Genomic DNA, 22,118 nt, shown 5'->3' with positions numbered 1-22,118 from the left:
CTAGTCAGAACCTCTCAGCCTTGCGCACCAGCTCAGGCTTCTTCCCCACCAGAGAGGTGACATTCCATGAACCTAGAGCTAGCTTCTGCAGCCGAGGATCGGACCGCCAAGGTCCCCGCCTTCGGCCACTGTTCAACTCACACGGCACCTGACCCCTATGGCCCCTTCTACAGGTGGTGAGCCCATTGGAGGGGGGACCCACGTGCCTTGTTCGGGCTGTGCCCGACCAGGCCCCATGGGTGCAGGCCTGGCCACGGTGACCCACGTCCGGGCAAGGGAAATCGTGTATCCAATATTTTGTTCTTGTGAGCCGCACTTCGTCTGGTTCCTCACCCAGGACCTGTTTGCCTTGGGTGACCCTACCAGGGGCATAAAGCCCCGGGCAACTTAGCTCCTGGGATCATTGGAACATGCAAACCCCTCCATCACGATAAGGTATCGGCTCCAGGAGAGGATTTGTATAATATGATGTTTTGTATGTTATGTCTGTTGTATAATTTCCATCTCCATTTCTCTCAGAATGGTCACTGTGCTGGCATCCTTCACCCGCCTTTCAGAACTGGTGTTCTGAAAGGGCCTCCACACATTATGAGGTCTCAGGCCTGACAGCACACAGACCTGATGGAGGGGAGACGGTGAATGCTGCCCTCGACCGGCCTGTGTGTATCTCAGCTTCTTCTGCTCCCTTTGTGACTGTGAAGTGGCATCAACACTGAGCTTCAGGCGCCTGTGTGACGCATCACAAGGGCCTAGGTAACACATGACCTTGACACATGAACTTGAGGGCTCTGCTACATTCCTAGAATCACCGAGAAGATTTTGTAAGAATAGCCAGAAGCCTTGAAGACTTTTTAAATGTGGTTTATCGTAGTATGATAGTAAATGGATACCTCACTGGATACCTGTTCCCAACTCTATGTGAAAGACATAGAGTAGTGAGAGTGTGTGTGTGTGTGTGTCAGCTGTAATGGACTGACATCCCATCCTGGTGCTTTGTGCTGACTGAGACAGAAACCAGGCTCACCAAGACTCTATAATGGATAAGCAGTTTGGAAGAATGGATGGATTGATACTGTACCTTTGCTTCACATTTCCAATTGTGCATCTATTCCTCCAATAGGAAGCAATAAACATGAAGATCCAAAGCCTGTTGTCCTCAAATGATGAGACTCCCACCAATTTCCAGTATTAATGGAAATTGCACACACACACACACACACACACACGTGTATGTACTATATATATACAGGCTAGGGAAGAAACAAACATAATGTATGAAAAGAACATCAAGTGTGTCAAGATTTATTGAGTCTCACTACTCTTCTCACACTGCTAGTGAAGGAAAACACAGAAAATGTTCATACAGGGCAAAAAGGCACCAGGGCAGGAGGCAAGAAATCAGCCTCAGATATTCGGCTCCCTCCATGTTCAGACTAAACATCTGTCACACATCTCGGTCTCTTTGAAAGAGGCTCTGTTCCCGCCCCATTCTCTCCTTAAAGCTCTTGCATAGTGTTCCTCAAACTGTTCGACTCCCTGTATCAAATGTCACTTCAAAGTAATACTTTATTCTAGCAAAGTATGCATGTGTTTATTCTTCAACTTAAAGCTTGGTGGTACATTGCTAAGGCCAGAAAAAAATGTAAGCATAACTAAGAATCTATTATAAAAACCTCTGTAAAACCTTTAAAATCAAGTGTCTGACGGTCATAAAGAAGCGCAAGGGGCAGTCCTCCTCCAATGCCCCCACCTCTGTCCGTCCAGACTGTTTTTCCCTCAAATAGGAGGGGGGGGCATTGCTGCGTGCAGAGAGGGGGATTCTGGGTAATCTGGGCGGAGCCATTAACATAAATGGTGCTTGTTGCTCTTGTAGTTTTCTTCTGGTGGATATCTGGGCTTCATATGGGGTTGTTCACAGTACCTGTAGGGCTCCATGGTCTGGAATATTTGGCCCAGTGGGTCAGTTACCTGTAGCCCTGTGGTCAGGGGTAATCAGGCTGGAGTACCCAGACTACAGAGTCTTGGGAGGGGGGGTCTCAGGGCTCAGTCTTGCTGGGGGCCGTTGGGGCCCTGAAGCGGCTCCCTGGGGCCCCGTTGGCAGCCCCCTTGGTGGCGACCTTGGAAGCCTCCGTGGTGGCAGCCTCCTTGGCAGCCCCCTTGGCGGGCCCCTTGGCAGCTACCTTGGAAGCCTCCGTGGTGGCAGCCTCCTTGGCAGCCCCCTTGGCGGGCCCCTTGACAGCTACCTTGGAAGCCTCCGTGGTGGCAGCCTCCTTGGCAGCCCCCTTGGTGGGCCCCTTGGCAGCCCCCTTGACAGCTACCTTGGAAGCCTCCGTGGTGGCAGCCTCCAAGGCATCCCCCTTGGTGGGCCCCTTGGCAGCCCCCTTGGCATCCCCCTTGGTGGGCCCCTTGGCAGCCCCCTTGGCAGCCCCCTTGGCAGCCCCCTTGGCAGCCCCCTTGACAGCTACCTTGGAAGCCTCCGTGGTGGCAGCCCCCGCCTCAGCTCCCTGGGAGGGGCTGGGTACGGTCTGCTCCTTGCTCTTGAAAGCCATGGAGGCTGAATTGATGCAGTAGCGCTTCCCTGTGGGTCGAGGGCCATCGTCGAAGATGTGACCCAGATGGGCTCCGCACTACAGAGGTGACATGGCCAAGTCACTGCGGAGTGTTAGCAAGGGACTAAAGTGGGCTATGCTCTGGAGATACAGGGCAACATCACTGTGAGGAGGATCTGCAGAGCATCTACCTGGCTGCAGGTGGCCTCCACTCTGTGCATGCCATAGGAGAAGTCGTCTGTCTGCGTAACGGTGTCCTCTTTGATCAGGTCGTAGAAGGCGGGCCATCCTGTAGTTGGGGGGGAGGTGCAAGTTAATTGTCACAATGGCAACAAACCACAAGCCACTACAGAATCTTGAGTGTACATCAACATGGTGCTAGTTACCAGATCCATTTCATCCAAGCAGACTAACTGTCCAACCAGGTATGTCTCAACCCAGGTAATCCATCCCATGTGACTAACCCCCAGGTGACCATTCCCAGATGACGAAACATATCCTAGTGACTGGTCCTAGCTGACTAATCAGACACACGACTAATTCCAGGTGATCAATCATAGATGATTAATTATAGGTGACTGATCCCAGATGACCAACCCCATGTGATCAGTGCCAGATGACTAATCCCAACTGACTGATCCCTGGACAAGCTCCAAATCTGCCATGAGGGTGAACCCGGGGGTGAGGGAAGTGGCCGCTCACTGTCAGTATGTATGTATGTGTGATGTATGCCACACAGCGCTGATGTCATGGGCTCTGTTCACACATGACCACCAGCTGACAAGACGTTTTGTGTGTATGTCTGCATGTTTAAGTATAACGAGTCACCACCCGTGTGTGTGCATGCTTGTGTAATGTGTCTACATCTGCGTGTATGTATGTGTGTGTGATGTGCGTGTAATATGCGTGTAATGTGTGTGTAATGACGACGTGTTTGTTTACTTATGTTTACCTTTATTCACTGGGACCCACAAAGACAGTAAATTGTTACAAACAGATTACAGGGAAATTCCATAAGCAGCCCTGTAATTGTGGTCAAAGTCCTTATCAATTTTCATCTGCAGGGGCCCGGAGGTCATTAATCACTGCATTACGATGACAGTTCACAGAATGCCTATGCAGCAGGGTAACAAGTGTCTGTGTGTGACTCTGTAGGCTTCTCTATTCTCTGGGAAAAAACCTGGAAAAAGGAGATGATGGAGAGGAGTCCCCAGAAGACAAAAACGCCTCTTGATGACTTCATCTACTGGCTTAAAAACAAAAAGTACAGAAAACATCTTCTTTGTTTTCAGACTTCATCTTTTGGGTTCAGATCAGACCTGCACCTGCACTCACTCATTAAATCAATACGTATAAGTTATACATGGAAAGATACAATGGTATTGATTTCTGTATGCATTTTCAAAAAAGGCAAAAATCTAACGAGTCCATTACTGTAGCTTTAGGGTCGGTCATTTGAGTCTGGGAACTGTACCAGTACATGAAAATGGGAGTCAATGGGAATCGATGGGAGGCCCCTGCAGGTATAGCGCCCCCTACCCTGCCTGCCTGTCAGTGATTGGAAACATGCAGACCCAGGGTTCTCCTGGGCCTCTCGTGCCCTTGGCATCATCCGGGCCTTGCCAGTGGTTCCGAGACAGCTTCCCCTTTCTTTCTGGTTGCCGGGCCAGTGAGAGGTGGTTTATTTTTCTAGCTCATTCCAGCCAGACTCTAAGCGCGACCACTCCCCCACCCCCCCTCCACACACACCCCAGATCCCCTTTCAGTTCTGGGGAAGCTCCCACTGCTGCCATAATTAGAGACGGGGGGGACGTGACGTGTAGACACTGTGCTCCGTGTGTGCGGCCAGTGTGCCGATTCGCCGGCGTTTTTCCATGGACGCGGACGCGACAGCGTGGGGGGTGTTTAGAGGCTGTCAGGCTGTGATGTGACGGAGCCTCCTCTGCCCACATCCACAGCTGCTCCTCAACCTTTCTTTTTGGCCCAGTCTGGGGAGAGCGAGCCTTTGCAGACCCTCCACACTGGCAGGCAGCGAACGCTAGGGTCATGTGCGCCTGGGCGTGTCCGCGAGGAGCACCCAGGGACCTAAAGACCCATATTACTGGCTTTTAGGGGAGCCGTATGACCACAAGGACCAATCGATCGGCAGACATCGACGCTTCCTCAAAGAGGCAGCCTAGAGGAACATCTCAGCCACAAAACACAGGTGCGTGAAAAATCTGTATCGGGAATTTTAATGTGGATTGTGCGACTGGCCATGTGTGTCTGCTGCAGAATTCTTTTAACCATTACATTGCTTGACAGATCTGTCTCTTTTCTGCGCCCATCCAAGTCACACCCAGAAATGGTCAGGTCAGGGGTTCTGATGGGGGTGGGGGGGGGGGGGTCAAAATCCCTATAGCTTCGCCCTGCACTTCACCCCAGAGCACCGCCCCATGGCGTCGTCCCATCATGCACATTCCTCCATATGCTTTTCATATTATCCGGTCCTGAGATGAAGCCCCAGGGATGCGAGCTGGACTCAGCACACAAACAGTACATTACACACGGCACCATGGTGACAACGACGTCACATCACGGTTGTCACGGCGGCAGTCGTCATCACGCCAGGCCCACAGGATTTGGCTGTCTCGGTAATAGTCACAAAGCCGCTTTTTAGTAGGCGCTTCGGAAACAAGAAGGAGGAAAGCAAAAATGATTTTTAAAAAAAAGAGGCATTTATAGAGGGCCCATCTTTAAAGAAAATACCGACCAGTAAAAGACAGCAAGTTGGATCAGCTGGGGAGAGAGCAGGCATGTGAAGAAATGCGGGAGGATCGAAGGCCAAGGGGGACCACCAGCAGCCCCCACTCCCACCCCCCCGGAAAACAAGGGCCCTCCAGTCGGCCTGGATCGGGAGGCCTGGCTGGCCCGGCCTACAAAGCTGCGGCGTTCGGCTCAGACGCAGGAAATTCCCAGCGGAACACAAGAATTGTGTGACTCAGAGGAGGAAAATTCCCGCGGATGGTTACTAAAGTAATCTAATTAGGTTTTATCACCGGGCAAGTGCTCGGGTGAACATACCCCCGGCACCGCAGCGCCAGAACCAAAACAGGAAACAGACTGAACCTGAGCCAGTTTCCATACCTGCGGCACGCCAGACTTGGCTATTGTTGAGGTGGCTATATTGGTTTTCTTTTATTTTTAGACTGACAATTCCGAAAGGAATGTCAGGAAAACATAGGCTGGAATCCAGCTCTGAAGGTCGGAATCACTGCTCTGTGTGACACACCACAGTACTTAACATTCATACGAGATTATCTGTCTGTATTAACGAGCATCATCTGGTCTGTCACCTCATGCCTACAGGACTGCAAGTACAAGTCCAGTCTCTGGTCTTCACATTGAAAGAATTTGCTTCCGCAGTCCAAAAATAAGCCTTAAGCCAAACTGCCACCTCTGCATTGCCCACTAGCCTGTAATCGTGCGAGAGTGCATTCCATTCAGGGTGTCCCCTACCTAATGCCTTATAGTTCCTAGAAGAGACTCCAGGCTCATAGTGATCCTGTACAGCAGTGTTTCTCAGTCCAGTCCTCAGGGACTCACAGCCAGTCCACGGTTTTCCTCCAACCAAGCTCCCTGTCATCCACATTTTTGGACTGTCTGACAGGGAGCTCAGAAGGAGCAAAAACGTGGACCGGCTGTGGGTCCCTGAGGACCGGATTGGGAAATACAGCTGTACTGGACTATTGGCTGGAAGAACAGGTGGACAGATGGATGGATGTTAATGATTACCTGGAATAATGGAAGACAAGAACATGAGCCAAGATGAATGCGGCTATGGTGAGTTTCACGATGGACAGGATGTTAGCCCATCGCAGGACATGCGCAATAACACCCTAAGAGCTATTCAGAGAAGATAATTTGCCAAACTGCATGTGTTTCGACGATTACAAGCAACCAGAGCCCGTGCAGAAGGCTTGTGCAACACGGGGGGAACATGCAAATCTCACAGGCATGGAGCGAAAGGGGACTTTACACCCCCAACCTCAGAGGCGTGAGCCTACAGCCCTGAGCTACTGTGCCGTCCTGCCAGACCATGGCTGGTTGAAAGTTCAACATGCACAAGATGTAACTTTGGAATCCAGCTACAAATATATTTCATTTTAGCTACATGGAGGTGATGGAAATTCATCTTATATGTTTAAAGCTTTATGATTTATATTTTTTTATAGTGGCCTGTGTGACTGGATATGCCTGCCAGCCTTCCATCTGCCCTGCGGGTTCAGCAATAATTTGGACATTGCCTCCAAAGGCTCATTTCAGCCCTAGAGCGAAAACAACGTGCCACTCCCCCTGCGCAAAACTGTGTTGATACTCGGAAATCACGTTCCGTGTCAAAAGGGCGCCGAATAAGAGCATGCGAGTTCTTCGGGATCATGTGTGACTGAGCCCTCAGATTCACGAGCGATAAATCATACCACAGAAGCGCAGTAGTGATCATTAAACTGGCCATCTGAGGATGTCATGCATTAGCACTGAGCTGCATAGAGGTTAATAAGCAGGCCTGTCTCGTGGCCAATGAGAGTCATCACAACATACGCCCTCCGCCTGACAGCCAACCGTAAAAAGGCTTTCAGGCTGATACTTCTCAGGCAGCCATGTAAACGGGCAGATTAAAGTGAGGGATGGAGCACGTTCTCATCTTTGGATTATGTAGGTGTGTGGCCCCGACCAGCTGCTGATCCTCAAAATCCAAACAGCCCAGCTTCAGATGGAAACGGCCACTCGTCTGCCAGTGGACCCTGTGCCTGGGATGTCTCTCGCTCCCGGGACTCCGGCCTACATTTGTTTAGTGTATGTAACATCTCATTGAAGTCATGATAACAAAAAAAAAAAAAAAGATCAGATCTATTTATAGGGGTTTTCCACATATGTATGTCATATGACTTATATTTCTTTTAAAACGTATAAATTAGTAATATTTTAACACTTATAAAGTAAAGCTGACCTTTTCTTTTGTGTTTCTCATCATCAGTTTCTTCAGTATGGGCTGAGCGTATGGAAAGCACTGCTTTTCATGAGTGACACAAATTTTAAATATCCAATCAGGTGATGTGCAGGGAAAATAGCCAATCATAACAGCTTAATATCAGGGGGAAGACCCCGCAGCTCCCACTAATTCTGGGGCACCGTAGTGACATCACAGATTCTGAGACGTCTCCCTGGGGACGCCCAAAAGTACCACGAACAGCGTCCAGAATTCAAATGACCACAATTCACAACTCACCAAACCTATTAACTAATCATCAGTCCTTTTCTGGTTGAAACAAGTGTGCAAGGAGTGGAATAAAACATAATTAGAATGGCTGGGGGTCCCCAGGAACCGCATTAAACCTACAATTCTCTGTAACTAACTGACACACCATAAACAATATCTGCTCAAGTCTAGATTTGCCCTGGGGCCAAAGGCCAGAATGAGTGACTGAGTTCCCCTTTTGCACATTGAGATGCTGGGCCACCATTGGGACAGCCTCTTTAACACCCCGCCCGTTACATTTTGGAAGAGAACGTACCTGATCCAGAGTCAAACTTCTTATCAGACCTGCAATATGAGAGAGAGAAATGAACGGCATTTTGACACAGGCGTTCATCACCACCCCACGGTCCTGAAGAACTTCAGAACCTCCTGAAGAGCAATCTAATCAACGGTGATATATATGTTGAAGAGATTAATTAAAACTGTTTTTAACCCAATATAAATGGTTATAATATCTACCTCAATAACACTGCGTGACAACAACATGCTTAAACTTCTCACTTCAAATAAATCAAACTCATGGATGTCCCATCTCTCCGAGTAAATATCTGATATAAAATAAGTGGGCGTACGTGTCACAGGAGACAGGGCAGGTTAGGGAATTGTGGGAACAATACAGAGCCAATTAGGAGCATGCGTGTCATCTTCTGACACTGGCGCTCAGCCCTGAAGTCAGCCCCCACTTGCAAACTCGGCCCCCTCCGAATTTTCACAGCGTTATGTGCAGTGCTTGAAGTGGGAAAAAATAAGTGCAGGAACTCTAATTTTCTCGGGCCACTGTCGCTGCGTCGGATCAGTTTCAGTAAGTACCAGAACGCAGAAAAAAGTGGCGGAACCCAAAAGACGAAAATACAGAAGTTCCGGAACTGCGTTCCGCTGTGTTCCAGCCCACTTCAAGCACTGGTTATGTGGCGTTATTCAGCGAGCGGCCAAATCGTGACGCCATGGCGACGCCGGCGAGGTGCAAGAGGAATGTCCCGACTCTGGAGCGAAATGCAGCAAGGCATCAGTGGGATGTGATCAGTGTGGGAATAAACTGCAGGAATATAATTTGGGAAGAGGGAGGCTAAATGAAGGAATTCCACATGAAGACAGAAATCAGAAAAGGCTGCAGGAAATCCACAAACTCATTAGCCTCTTGCAAGCATTTTGATCGTGTACTATAAATATTTTTCATTTTACACTATCTAAATAATGTTTTTCAACTCTAGGAAGCACTGTATCTAAACACATATTCATGCATGCACACAAAATGTATTTTGTGTTCTATAATCATGTTTTTGTGAGCTGGCTATTGTTATTGCTCTGGTTCCAGAAAAGAGAGACTGATCTGTACAACCAATCAGAGGAGTTGTTCTGTCAGAGAGGGGGACGGGGAGGAGCCAGGAAGGGGCGGAGTTCTACTGAGAGAAGGCGGGGCAGAGCGGATCCTTGCTGCAGAAAAATGTTACTGAGAATGGACAATAGACGGAACCGGGTTAGCATCCAGAAGAAGCAAACTGCAAATCCGCTAACTCAGGAAAAGAAGCTGCGAGGTTAACTCCTTCAGCAGGGTTACTCACTCGAAGAGGGGGGTGTCGCAGACCACACACGTGTAGATGCCTTCCTCCTTGTGGTCACTAAACTCCCCTCTGAAGGCACTGAGGGGCAGAGGGGGTAAACAGTGAGGCCGGCTGTTTTTGTGAATGGCCGATGCTAGGTCTAGTGTACACGTGTGAATTAAACAATTCAAGGCTGCGGGTTTTACAGAAGAATTCATAGCCAGCAGTGACGAGGAGTATTAAGCGTGAATGAACCTGACCCGGCCGACTGAGACCACCATCACGGGCTTGCCAATGACCCTCCCATTAAACAGGATTTAATGCAGGGCATCACTTTTGGTTTGCAGGTTCAGCTTAGCAAGCTTCAGAGGTGCAGCCCTCCCTCATAAATCACAAAAAAAGCACCTCAGTCTCAGTAATGTCACACGATGAACAGATGGGACTTTTCCGGAAGCCCTGGCCTGCCACATCAGGGTGGGGCTTCACCTTGAGCTGTTTGGGTGAGTGAGGCCAGCAAAGCACCACAGGAAGCGGACGAGATCCCCTTCCTGCCCACCGCAGCTGTGCATAGAGGGATGCTGGGATTCCCCACCCCCAAGACAGATGCTTCTTGGCTCTACTTTAGGGGTCAGAGTGCTGGGGGGGGGGGGGCGAGGGGCAGGATGGGGCTATTTTTAACATTGCTGCCATTTATACACAACCCATTAGAAGTACACAAAGCAAGGCCTTCTTATGACGGTACTAGAGAACAACACACAGAACCATGTGACACGGAGGAAGCAGTGCTGGAGCGGAAATGGAGGGAGGAGAACAAAAGGTGCACTTGGCATCGGGTCAGGGAGAGGGTTGCGGAGACGTGCAGAATCGGCCAGTCGGCTCTGTTATGGGAACGATAATAAATGAACAAGTAAAGCTGAATTATGACCTCATTACCAGACTCCACCCATGAATGGCCTCATCACCTGACTCCGCCCTCAAATGACCTCACCATCTGACATACCCACCAATGACTCCATAACATTACTCTGCTCACAAATTACCTCATTACTCTACCCTGCCCACAAATGACCTCGTTACCTGACTCCACCGCCCCCAGCTCATACACTTGACCAGCATTGAAGCTTATTTACATAATTCATGACAGAATTGACATGTTATTATTTGTGGTAGTATTTTCTGTTTTCTGCAGATTTTCTGTCTGGAAGCTCCAAGTCACCGACGAGACATGGAGAATATCACTATACTTTCTAAATCCGTCAGGCCCTGGATCCACACAGCGATTTTAGGTCAGGCTTGTAGGCCTGGTTGTTGGAGTGTCGATGGAGCATTTCACAACATCTATGTATTAAGCAAAAAGAAGCCAGTTGTGTACATCTGTGTCTCTGTACATTTCGGGTATCTAAGCCATATCTAAAATCTCACCTTTCAGACCACAGAAATGCTGTTTACTGCAGCTAATTTGATGAATTTTGCCAAATAAAATTTCACTGCTCTCAGTGCATGTGAATATCAATTGGGTATGTGGGCATAAAATCTTGCACTGCATCCAAATGTTTATGATAAGCAGCTACTGAAAACTACAAATGGATAGGCCTATTGATTCCCATAGTTCCCCCAGGAACCAATGGGAGGAGGCAGAGCAGTGGTAGAGCCCACCTACCTTTCAGTGCCCTTCTCCTGGGTCACATGGTACTGGATGGGTGTAAGGCGTTGCCTTAGCTCCTCCTGGGGGAACGACACTGGCCAGGTCTTCTTACGCCGGCATGATCCTGGAGCACAAGGATGGAGATAGGGGGCAGCAAAGAGTCAGCATGCGAAGCCACGCCTACATGCCCCCCTGACCACAGCCCTCGCCCCACCCCTCAGGCCACCCCAGATCTGGGCTTCTCACTCAAACACTCCACATCTACGAGTCACTCAGCTCAGCTCAGCTGCGTGGCACGCTGGGTAAGGCGGGGAGCAATCATCTCCAATGCTGTGTACAGAGTGCAAGCGAATGGCGTGCTTAAAGTCATGTGACCAGTAAAATAATGAAGAAACACACAGTTACTGAGGCGGGCCAAATTTAAATCAATCATAGTTCAGGTAAAGGCTGTACCAACTGGACAATCTGGGTTAAAGGCTAATGAACAAATGTAACCAAACAGGGGAGGATATGTAGCTCAGTGGATTAGAGTGCCCATATCCAGAAGGCCTTAGGTTCAAATCCTACGGTTGGCAAAGTGATCATATCATCAGGTCTGTAAGCAAGGCCCATCCTGGTCTAAGGAAACTAACTTGCCCTGATCTCTTACCCCAAACCTCACCGAACTCATACATTGCTTTGGGCAAATGTGTCTGATATAAACATTTTTATAGGGTTGACCCAAAAAATAAGGTTAAATCTCCAGTAAGGCTATGGTAGCTTATGAGGGTAAAGATGCACTACAACCAAAACTCAGCGGCACGTTCAAATCTGAACCACAAAAGGGTACCTAAGAGTGATGACGTAACATTTCTCCAGATATCAAAGGCAGGTTTGGCCTACTCAGCATCCAGTCACTCACGTTTTACTACTTAACATTAAGTGTTGAAACTGTGACACTACCAAAGTCCAGCAGAGAACCAAACACGACATTCATACTGCCCTGAACACGCATTTCATCCTATCAACCAAATAAATGACTGGGCCACTAATCCTCCTGAACATTTACAGTTCCATTTAATCTCAATTTAATCTCGAAATTACAGCAGAGCAGGCAGGTGCTGGACCCCCGCACCTTTGGGGCAGCAGATCAGCATGCCGCTTGTGCTTTTTTCTGACCTACAAAACGTCCCATAACGGTGATGGGGGTTTTAACGGGGCCATAAATCTCAATTCGAGCTTCCTTCCGAAATTTGTCAAGGCCCAGTGAAAAGCGGGTGCAGAGAGCAAGTGCAGCTCTGGCGATGTGACACTTCAAGGACTAGAGGTGACAACGTGTTAAAAAACAGCTGTAAAACACATAGATTCTGCATTATATGTAAAACACCTTGAGTATACTTTAATCTTAAGGCTGAACTTCAGCCAATCCCTTGGAAACCCGATAACCAAAGAAAAAAACTGTACTTCTCCATTTTTCTTCACTTCAAAAAACCAATTAGCCCAATGTCTATTTTCTTTCAGATGCCAAATATTCACTTTATTATTACTGAACTTAAAAGCGGACAAACTTCTCCAGCAATCGGCACCCGCAGCGCTCCACGCCGCTCCAGCTGTCGCCAATAACGGCCCCGCTAACGACTCCCGCCGCAACCAGAACGTACACAATCCCAGGCAAACATTTTTTCGCAAAAATAAATGTTGCTCTTAATATATGTGCAGAGGTACATAAAGAGGCCGATTGTGCTGGCAGGACCAGGAGCACAGATGTCCATCTGTATGTCATTTACCCAGGGAGACACAACTGCAGTTTTAAATTACGCGGTGTTGGATTGCAGTGCGCTGACATTGTAAGCCGCCACCATCAGCCTCTCCTCCACCCGGCCCTCCCGCCCAGCACTCCTCAACTTTATCAGTTTTACACCATCCTTTTATAGTTGCAGTTTTACACTGGAAGCTGCCGCTCCTACTACCCCCCCCCCCCCCCTCCAAGCACCCCCCACCGTGGATGCAGCCTTCTGTTGCTGTAAAAAATAGCAGTGGGCAGCGTGGCCGGCGTCACCCCGTACGCCAAGCATGCCGAAAATTCCCAGGGAAAAAATTGAAACCATGTGAATGAGGTAAATTATGAGGACTTTAAAGGGTCCTTCTGTGAATGAGCTCCATTGATGGACTCTCCCTTTCCCATCGGTAGAAAGTTACTTTTAGACAGGTTTGGGGGACACTGGGAGGAGGGGCCAGGGTGAAGGGGGCTGTGTGTGTAGCGAATCAAAGCTGATCGTTCCCCTTTACTGGACCCGGGAGTTCCATTCTCCCAGCAGGCTGGCTGGGCACAGCGCTGTACCGTTATGGATTTTTGAGGAGGAGGAGGAGGAGGAGGAGGCGGCGGCTACCCCCCCCCCCCTCCCCCGGTGTTCATTATATGCCTCCGCAGAGCGACTGGGCTGGTATTACCAGACATGCTGCAGGAATGCACGTCACACACCACAAATTATCTGCTTTGGGGCACCCAGAGGTCAGCGTCCAAATTAGCACGTTTTTTCCAACATCCTGGCTTTTCAACCTCAAATATAAATATTGTTTCCTAATTGTAAGCCAGGTTTGTTCTTTATAACCCCTCCTCTCTGCTTATTTAAACTTGTCAAACGTTTGGCTCCATTTAAAAAAGACCCCCCCTCCCCTCCCCTTCCTCTCTAATAAGCCGGTCAGTTGAGCTAACAGTTCAGAAATGTATGCATTATATAAATTACTCTGTTTAGATTGCGTTAGACAGTTTTGCTACAAATAGCTTCTGAATTAATCAAATCTTTCAAGTGTGTTTGCCCAGACTGTCTTCCTGAGGCAGAGTCCTGCAGGCCTTAATTGGGGAGTCTCGCTGCGTTGTTGATTATTTAACTTTCTTCCCCTTTCATCTGAGCGCCTTTCTAAGCGTTTTAAACATTACCGCAATTCTGTTTTGCGGCATAAAAACAGCGCAATATACCAAATGACCGCCTATAAAATAATTTACAAACTGGTAAAATTCTGAATTAAAAAAAGAGAGTAGTTAAGATATCATACAAATAATTACTGTGATATGCGTAACAAAATGTTTAGAGGTAGTATGATAAAAAATGATATATTATGATATAAAGCTGTTAGTAACGAGCATTAAGCATCAGTCTTTGCTCATGTGATATGCAAACAAAATGCCATTAGAAATCAAACACGGACAGCACTACGCTGCAGCATCTGCATCGGCGTCAGGCATGCGTGGGTAAGGCAGGAACAGTGTCACGCTATCAAGGGAGCAACAAAAAGGCGCTTTGAAGGGGAATGAAAATAAAACAACACAGCAAGCAGAAAACGGCATGGGAGCACCAGGGCAGAGCGTCTGCAGAAAAGCCCACCTCACTGCACACAGGGTAATCCCACTGCCTTCAGACCCACTAAGGCCTGCGTCAATGCGCACCGTTCCAGACTTATTTAACAAATAGCCAGCTCCCCCTAGTGGGCTAAACTACTACTACAGCGAAAAAAACAACCTGCACAGTTTAACTTGTCCGGTCAGGAAAGTGCAAGACAAGTGCCTGTAAGATAAGACCTCTTTGAAATATGTAAACTAATAAACATTTAGTTTCATACAGTTTTGCACATATTTCAATTCTCAGTCACTTCATAAAGCTTCATAACCAGCACTGTAATAACTACTAAAAATGTATAAAGAGACAACAGACATACTGCAGTTTTTAACCCAAATGCCCACAGCTGCCTTTAGGGGACCCTTCGCCTCTCCTTAGAGAGTCCAGACATAAACACTGAGAACCGGACAAGTTTAATGTGCACAACGTTTCTGTGTGGCCTTGCAGGCTTTGCACCGACCTCACAGAATCCGTCGGACGCCAGTCGGGGGTGGGGAGGCAAGATGGGTTTTTGTTTGCTGCAGACTCTGTCCCTTCTGCCACACGCGCAGACACGCACACACACACACACACACACACACGTACACACACACACACACAGAACAATAATCATGCACCCACAATATAATATACACTGTCTTACACTCAAAGAGCCATTCACACAAATACAAACACATAAATAGACAGATTTCTCTCTCTCTCTCTCTCTCTCTCTCGCTCTCTCGCTGCAGTTTGTGTGTCAGGGCTCAGGGGGCAGCACACTCCGCGCGCGGCACCCAGATGACCTGAGGGGAGGCCGCAGGCCCGCAGCGCCACAGGCTGGCTCTTAGTCACCAGGTGCAGCAGATTGAAGCCCGACATGGCTGCTGGCCGGGGGCCGGGAGCCCGCCCACGCTACAAGGCAGGGAGAAGGAGAAAAACACAACAGGTCAGCAGAGCCGCCAGTCGCAGCGAGGCCATCCAACCGCAGTGGCCAGCTTCATCCAGGCCCCGCCCTACTCCTGCTGTGTGAGGCGGAGAGGGAGAGCTGGGGAGGGAGTGGGGAAGAGTAGCAGCAAGGGGGTTACCAAGGGGAAATCCATCTCCATCCCAAACGGGAAACAGCCAGTTTCCCTCCATTTTCGCCATTATCGGTGATAAATGAGATGCTTCCACCCAACCACAGAAGCTGAACACAGCCCCGCCCCCCCAACCCCCTCCCAGCCAAAGGGAAGGAAGAAACGGTGTAATGTAATTAGTCTTACAGGGGTAGAAAGTTCAGCTTTCTCACCAGGGCAGAATAGCCAGGCGACGCATGACTTATTCACAAATTAACAGGGGGCTGATTTCCATCCTGACTCCCAAAGGCACTGACGGGCTGTGCACGTACTCACTCACTGCACGTTCTGACTTTGCTTTAAGACAAAGACAAAATGTATCGGCACACAGTGTCCAGCTAGCTGCAGAACAGCCCGTCTGTGACCCGTGCTTCGGAACGAAACATATCTCTGCCTGTAGGAGAACGTGGTAAGAAGATGAGTGAAGTGATAGATGGATGGAAGATAAACTGATGTCCGGGCAGACGGCTGCCGTCACATGACCCAATGCTTGCTTCTGACACGGCTGCACGTGACCGAGCTATTGCCTGCGGAGAGACGGCTGACGAGAACGAGGGCGCTGATGTGAAAGGCGAGCCGGCACTCGGGTAGAGCGCTCTGCAGCCCAAAGTCACGCAGGCTGCCGAGGCGGCCAGGGGCCTGGGGAGCACAGTGCCTCGCCAGCACCTGCTGCTGAAGCGCCAGAAAAGGGGGCGGGGGCTTGTTAGCTGGGCGTCATGGTGACACATATACTGACTCTGCCATCTTAAAGGCACAGCACTTTGGGGGTCTTCCTCTCCTGGGCGGGTGGGCAAACTCTAACCTCAAAGGGAGTTTGTTGCTGACATTTTGCCTGCAATTGCCTAACTTGACTTTATGCTATTCCCCGCCCCCCCCCCCCCCCCCCCCCCCCAAAGGCCAGCAGTGTGGGATGGGAAGGGGGGGCATAGTATACCAGTAGATTGGGTCCTCTCCACTGGGCCATATGGAAGAAGAGCCGGGGCAAGGGCGAAATCAATACTCACGCAGAGGCGGGGCCAAGTCACAAGGAAGCAGCACCCAGAGTAACTGGAGAGGCTTCAGGGTCATCTGCCCCAATGAGCCAGTGCGACCATCGTGGTGTGGGTTTAACATACACAATGCGGTGGAGAACGCAGCATCGCAAAACATACACTGAGCGCATGTGGACAATGGCGCCACCTTGTGGCCAGGTCAGAATGCCGCCTTCCTGCTGTTCGCAGGGGAAATCCTGTGAAATCTTTTCCATAGGACTGTATCAAGCAACCTTGTAATTTTAATCCAGTTCATTCCTGGTGAAGTTTTCTATTAAATAGCAAACAAAAATAAAAAAGAATATTGTTCTTAGTTATGGACATAATATTTACTAAACCAACATTTCCCTTATTTTGAATTTCGCTGTTTTACACACTGATGAAATTCTCCATCCATCCATCCTCCAACCACTTCTCCAGTACAATGTTACGGGGCAAGGGCTGTACCCTCTAGCAGACAGTAGGGGGCACCCTGGACAGGATGCCAGTCCGTTACAGGTTATACATCGCTAAATCACATTACATGTTCGGCTGCACCAACAATGCCACCCTTCTTAAAAATGCCCCAGTTGCCACCACACCACTTCCTAGCACAGCCTGCAGGGCTCACGGGGACATGCCCAGGAGGTCTTCATCAGAGAAGGCAGCCTATGTATGTGAGCTAAACAGGAACAGACCATATACTGCACATGAAACCATTTGACCATTATGCCATTTAATAAACCAGCCATTGTACATTATCTTCCAATACCCCAAAAACCCTGAACTGAGTAAGTGATTGGAAGATGGATGGATGGATGGATAGATAGATATATTTTACACACACAAACACATACAATACGGGCACCATTCTATGGCAGCTTCCTCGGCTCCTTCCCCATGGACCAGCAGTGAGCTCTTCAGGAAACATGGAGCAAACATCCAGACCGAGCTCTATTACTGCCAGAGGGGATGAATGAGGGCCTAGTGCAGGACGTCTGTCTGCTTGATCAGCTTCCGTCTTGCTAAGAAAAGCCTTCAAACATCTCAACTGCGGTATTCAAAAGTAACACTGGGTGGCACCACCATGTCTGAACTAGGACTCATTATTGATGGACAATCAGAAGCCTGGTAAACACTGTAAATGCTGCTAAAATGAAGCTGGTCTTTTTATACAAGTCACCCTACATGACAGCTTCCCAAAAGACACCCATTATCTAGGACAGGGTGACAGAGAGCCTGGAGCCGTAAGATCAGGCCGTAAGGAATCCCAGTCTGTACACACAAAGGGCAATTTGAAGATGCCAGTTAGCCTAACTGCACGTCTTTTGGAAACCAGAGTATCTACATGAATGAACATAAGTCCTCTGTACACAGAGCAGGGGCCTGTATGACGAAGCGAGATTTGTTGGTTAGCTAGAGAGCTTGTCGTCTGGGCTAAATGTAAGTGAATGAAGATAAAGTCCATTTAAACTGGGGTCTCGCTAACCCAGAAATGCAGCTTTCTGATACAGTCCCCAGAGGCGGGATTCTAACCTCCAACGGTGAGGTGAAGCAGAAGCCAAACCCACTGAGCCACTTTGCTAATCAACGATACTCATATGACTCTAAAGCTCACAGCCAGGGTCCATACAAAATGTGTCGCATAGAAGCACCCCCCCCCCCCCCCCAAAGAAAATGAATATTTTGGGTCCATATCCAAGGACCAGCTTCATTACTCCATCTAAGCAAGAAGAAATCACACTTTCCTGCCTCATCCCAAAACTATAAGGCCAATGTCCCATGATGACTTGCGATAATTAGCCCCCTACAGACTGATCCCTGATCTGTCCTGTCTGCTGCCTCAGACACCCCCCCCCCCTTATTAGCAGTGACATCTGTCACATGACTTTGTTTCACACTGTAAATGGGGAGGGGGGGGGGTTTCAGCCATGCCGCCACACTGAACTAGTCACATGAACAGCGTCACGTCAACACCTCAGACAAGGCTTTGCTATTAGTGGTGACCATATCACAGCGTATCAGGACACCTCAGATGACATGACCAGGGCAGGAATGTCGAGGGGGACTGGGTGAGAGCTCTACTGACATTTCTGCTGACCCCCACGCGGCATGAACTGCGAATCTAAAGTGACCACATTTTCCTCATTACCTTCCTTTAAGAGGCCATCAAACTCAGATGCTGGAAACCAAAAGGTGACCAAAAAATGAGAGGCCATCATATTGTCTACTTTATATGTTAGACTACTTTTTAAATTTAGGTGTAACTTAAGCTCTACGTATTGCAGGGATGTCCCAACCCGTTATCAAAGATTGGACCGAGTCCAGGCATTTTTTAAACGATTGGTATCGGTTACCACAGCCCGACCCAAAGCCTGATCAATTTAATTTCAGGCGTCTGCCTAATTTACATCATTTGCCCAGACTGTAAAGTCCTGTCACCTGCTACAGAAAGCCTGAGGCACGTGGCTTGAAACTACAAACTATGAAGATGTCAGCCATGTGGAATGTCTTTAAATTGGAAACTCAGTGGCCTCACAACTACCTGCAATGTTTGCAGAGCCGTCTTTTCAAGGGGAGGTAGCAACAGAGTGTCATTTAATATATTGAATCTAATTAGGCACTTGCAGAAACATCATAAGGAAGAACACTGCAAAATCGTGAAGCTTACTCAGCCGAAGAATGCAGCGATGCCTGCTGAATGTGTATCAATATTTAGATATATATTGAATGGATCGGATCGAGTACCATAAAAATTGATTGGGACATCCCTAACTTACTGTCATTTAAATCCTGGGGCGTGTCCCAGGAAGCACAGGGAATAAGGCAGGGGACAGCAGTCCCTCACAGGGTATGTGGGTCACCAGTCCCTCAGTGGGCACGCGGGTCACCAGTCCCTCAGTGGGCGCGCGGGTCACCAGTCCCTCAGTGGGCGCGCGGGTCACCAGTCCCTCAGTGGGCGCGCGGGTCACCAGTCCCTCAGTGGGCGCGCGGGTCACCAGTCCCTCAGTGGGCGCGCGGGTCACCAGTCCCTCACTAGGTACGTGGGTCACCAGTCCCTCACTAGGTACGTGGGTCACCAGTCCCTCAGTGGGCGCGCGGGTCACCAGTCCCTCAGTGGGCGCGCGGGTCACCAGTCCCTCACTAGGTACGTGGGTCACCAGTCCCTCACTAGGTACGTGGGTCACCAGTCCCTCACTAGGTACGTGGGTCACCAGTCCCTCAGTGGGCACGCGGGTCACACACCTGTCTTTAGACTGCATGAGAGACCCTGAATTCCTGCAGGAATTCTACGAGCTCTTAAAGCACTGCTGACTGAGCCAGTGTGGCACCCCCTGTCATACCATCTATCAAAATGCCACTATTCAACTACTATTCAACTGTGGACAAACTTCAACTGTCAAACCATCTACCACAAGCACTGTTAAACACACATTAAGTCTGACCCAATGGTCCGATGTAATTCTGAGAAGATACATCAGAGCTCACAAAAAAGAAGGACCGCAGACAGGGATGAGCGAAACATCGAAATGGCTCCACTACAACCTGAAGGGGCCACTGCTACAGGAACGCATTCCAGCAAGAGGCAGACACATGTTCGGAATCTGTCCGAACAAAGAAATATCAAGGGGCAAAAGTCATATTCCTGATCCAAAGTGGCAACTCCATACCCTGGTTAATAAAGAAGCAGAGTAAAACCACAGCCTGTTCTTGAGCATTTCATTGTTTGAAGCCCAAAAAAAGTTCAACATTTCTGACTGAGCCACTGGGGGGAATCAAGCCCAGCTTCCCCAGTTTCAATAAAGCCTTATTTAGCATTGTGGTAGAAAAGAGCCTCAAAGTTTGAGCAGGACAACAAACCAGAAAAGACTGCAGCCTCGCAGATGAGTCATGGGGTCACACCACAGTGCAAGAGCCTCAGAAGGCGCTGTCCTGGTCCTGCGGAGCTGCCTCGGTGCCAGACATGCAAATATTACCGCCATCAGCGAAAATGGGGCTTCAGGAGCTCGCCATGAATAGGTGTTAGGCTCGCTATGCCGGCAAATGGCCGGCGCAGAGCAGCCCCCCCCCCCCCCCCCCGCCGTAACGATGCCAGAGTTCAGACACTGCTTAAAAATAAACTATTTTCAAGTATTATAACGTTGGTGCACCTATAAATAAATATAAATATAACACACGCGTCTGCGTTACACTAATGGAACTAATAACGCCACGACCGACTAGTTTGCAAAGAGAGAACGTAAAATACTGAAAGGCAACCAAGAAACAAAAAAAGTAAGTTACAAGGCTGCTTGATTATTCCCACTTGGCAATTCACTAGGGGCTCGTTTTTGACATTTAAACCCACCATAAATTAAACAGGGTGGGAACAGTAGTGTGATATAAACGTCACAGTCCGCCTTATTTTATGCGCAATTGTGTTTCTCGTGGGGAAAAAAAACAATAATCGTCATGTTATTGTTGTCAGTGTTGTGATTCAACATCAGACGTCTATACAGATATTTTATTCAAACTACGTCAATAGGGTTGCTGTATTATTTATGTGGAGCGCAACCCCGACACCAAGCATAGTGTACTTTAAAGGGACAGAAACATCGCACAAATTGACCGGACTAGCAATTGATGTCTTGTAGCTGCCATAAACCCTGCGCCCTCATTTTAGTCAGCGTTACTATATTTGGTAACAAGTATCTCGCTAACAAATTACACTTTTAACACTGGCTGATGAATTGCAACAAGGCAATACATTAAGACGAAACGCATATATAGGCGGTTAATAATAATGTTGTGATATTACTGTATGAGTAATGACGGATGGGTATAGCACTTAGAATAAAAATTGAAACTGTCGCCATTCCGGGCGGCCGGACAGAAAGCTCCTTTATTGTTTTGCCAGCCCGGCAGCCCAGTGACAAAGGACGCTGTTGTAAGTACAGTGACATTTGGAGAGAAAAAAAGAAAAGTAGCCTTGGAGAGAACCTTCAATGAAAAAGCTCTAGAAAGAAAGCTCTTCAAATGCCCTCAAGTGCTGGCTTAAAAAACGGGAGGAAAGGAAAGAAAAAAAAAAAAAATTAATAAAGAGCGGCGGACCTACCTGCGCAGTGTGGCAGTGACAGCAACAGCGACAGCAGAGCAGCGCAGAGCCGAGATGGAGCGACGCGCGCGCGGCTCACCCGCTGCCCGTCAGCGTAATGCGAAGCGCGGCGCCGTCCTGCGCCGCTCCGGGCTCCGCCGCTACGGCATTGTGGGAAATTCCAGGGCCGCAGCCATCGCCAAATATGAGCAAGTGTACAGCGCTGTGTGACATCAGGCCAAACCGGCGAAGCCTCCGGCTAACAGTGCGAAGAGACAGTCCAGGAGAAGTCACTGGCTCGGGTACCCCGGGTAAACTCCAGCGACAGCCCGAAGATAAGGCACTGCGGTTTTCCCTTAGTGGGAACTATGTACAGGTGCGCTGTTCTAACGCAGGCAGCTGAGAGAATCGCTGCATTATTTTACGCATTGAAAAGCATTGGGACTGGTAGTTGTATTAATGTCCATACCCGGTCGAGAATTGGATTTTCAGGATCAACCCTGACTTCACTTCGTTTTCCAAAGCC

At 48.9% G+C, this 22,118-nt stretch overlaps 1 protein-coding gene across 2 annotated transcripts; it reads right to left on the bottom strand.

Moving 5' to 3' along the window:
• Window positions 1–1,286: 1,286 nt before the first annotated feature.
• On the bottom strand, window positions 1,287–21,771 carry msrb3 (methionine sulfoxide reductase B3). 2 transcript variants are annotated; one of them, XM_023826626.2, is made up of 7 exons: window positions 21,614–21,771; window positions 15,197–15,305; window positions 11,050–11,158; window positions 9,411–9,488; window positions 8,105–8,133; window positions 2,741–2,838; window positions 1,287–2,627 (listed from the first exon to the last, which is right to left on the bottom strand). In XM_023826626.2, the coding sequence occupies exons 2-7, from the start codon at window positions 15,270–15,272 to the stop codon at window positions 2,037–2,039; spliced, it is 981 nt and encodes a 326-aa protein (XP_023682394.1). In that variant the 5' UTR covers window positions 15,273–15,305; window positions 21,614–21,771; the 3' UTR covers window positions 1,287–2,036. The 2 variants fall into 2 exon arrangements, with proteins under 2 accessions (XP_023682394.1, XP_023682402.1); XM_023826634.2 differs by lacking the exon at window positions 9,411–9,488.
• Between the last annotated feature and the right edge of the window lie 347 nt (window positions 21,772–22,118).

This window comes from Paramormyrops kingsleyae, chromosome 1, assembly GCF_048594095.1.
Source record: "Paramormyrops kingsleyae isolate MSU_618 chromosome 1, PKINGS_0.4, whole genome shotgun sequence".
Taxonomy (NCBI): domain Eukaryota; kingdom Metazoa; phylum Chordata; class Actinopteri; order Osteoglossiformes; family Mormyridae; genus Paramormyrops; species Paramormyrops kingsleyae.
Note: the sequence above shows the minus strand (reverse complement) of the source record. Positions and strands in the feature narration are given on the sequence as shown.

What these genes read in the sequence shown, in the direction of transcription:
- msrb3 (XM_023826626.2), bottom strand. Translation starts at nt 15,272, where the DNA reads ATGTCGGGCTTCAATCTGCTGCACCTGGTGACTAAGAGCCAGCCTGTG. An exon ending in GGCCTGCGGCCTCCCCTCAG is followed by an intron (nt 11,159 to 15,196) that starts GTCATCTGGGTG and finishes CTTGTGCTCCAG; the next exon opens with GATCATGCCGGCGTAAGAAG. An exon ending in CAGGAGAAGGGCACTGAAAG is followed by an intron (nt 9,489 to 11,049) that starts GTAGGTGGGCTC and finishes TCTGCCCCTCAG; the next exon opens with TGCCTTCAGAGGGGAGTTTA.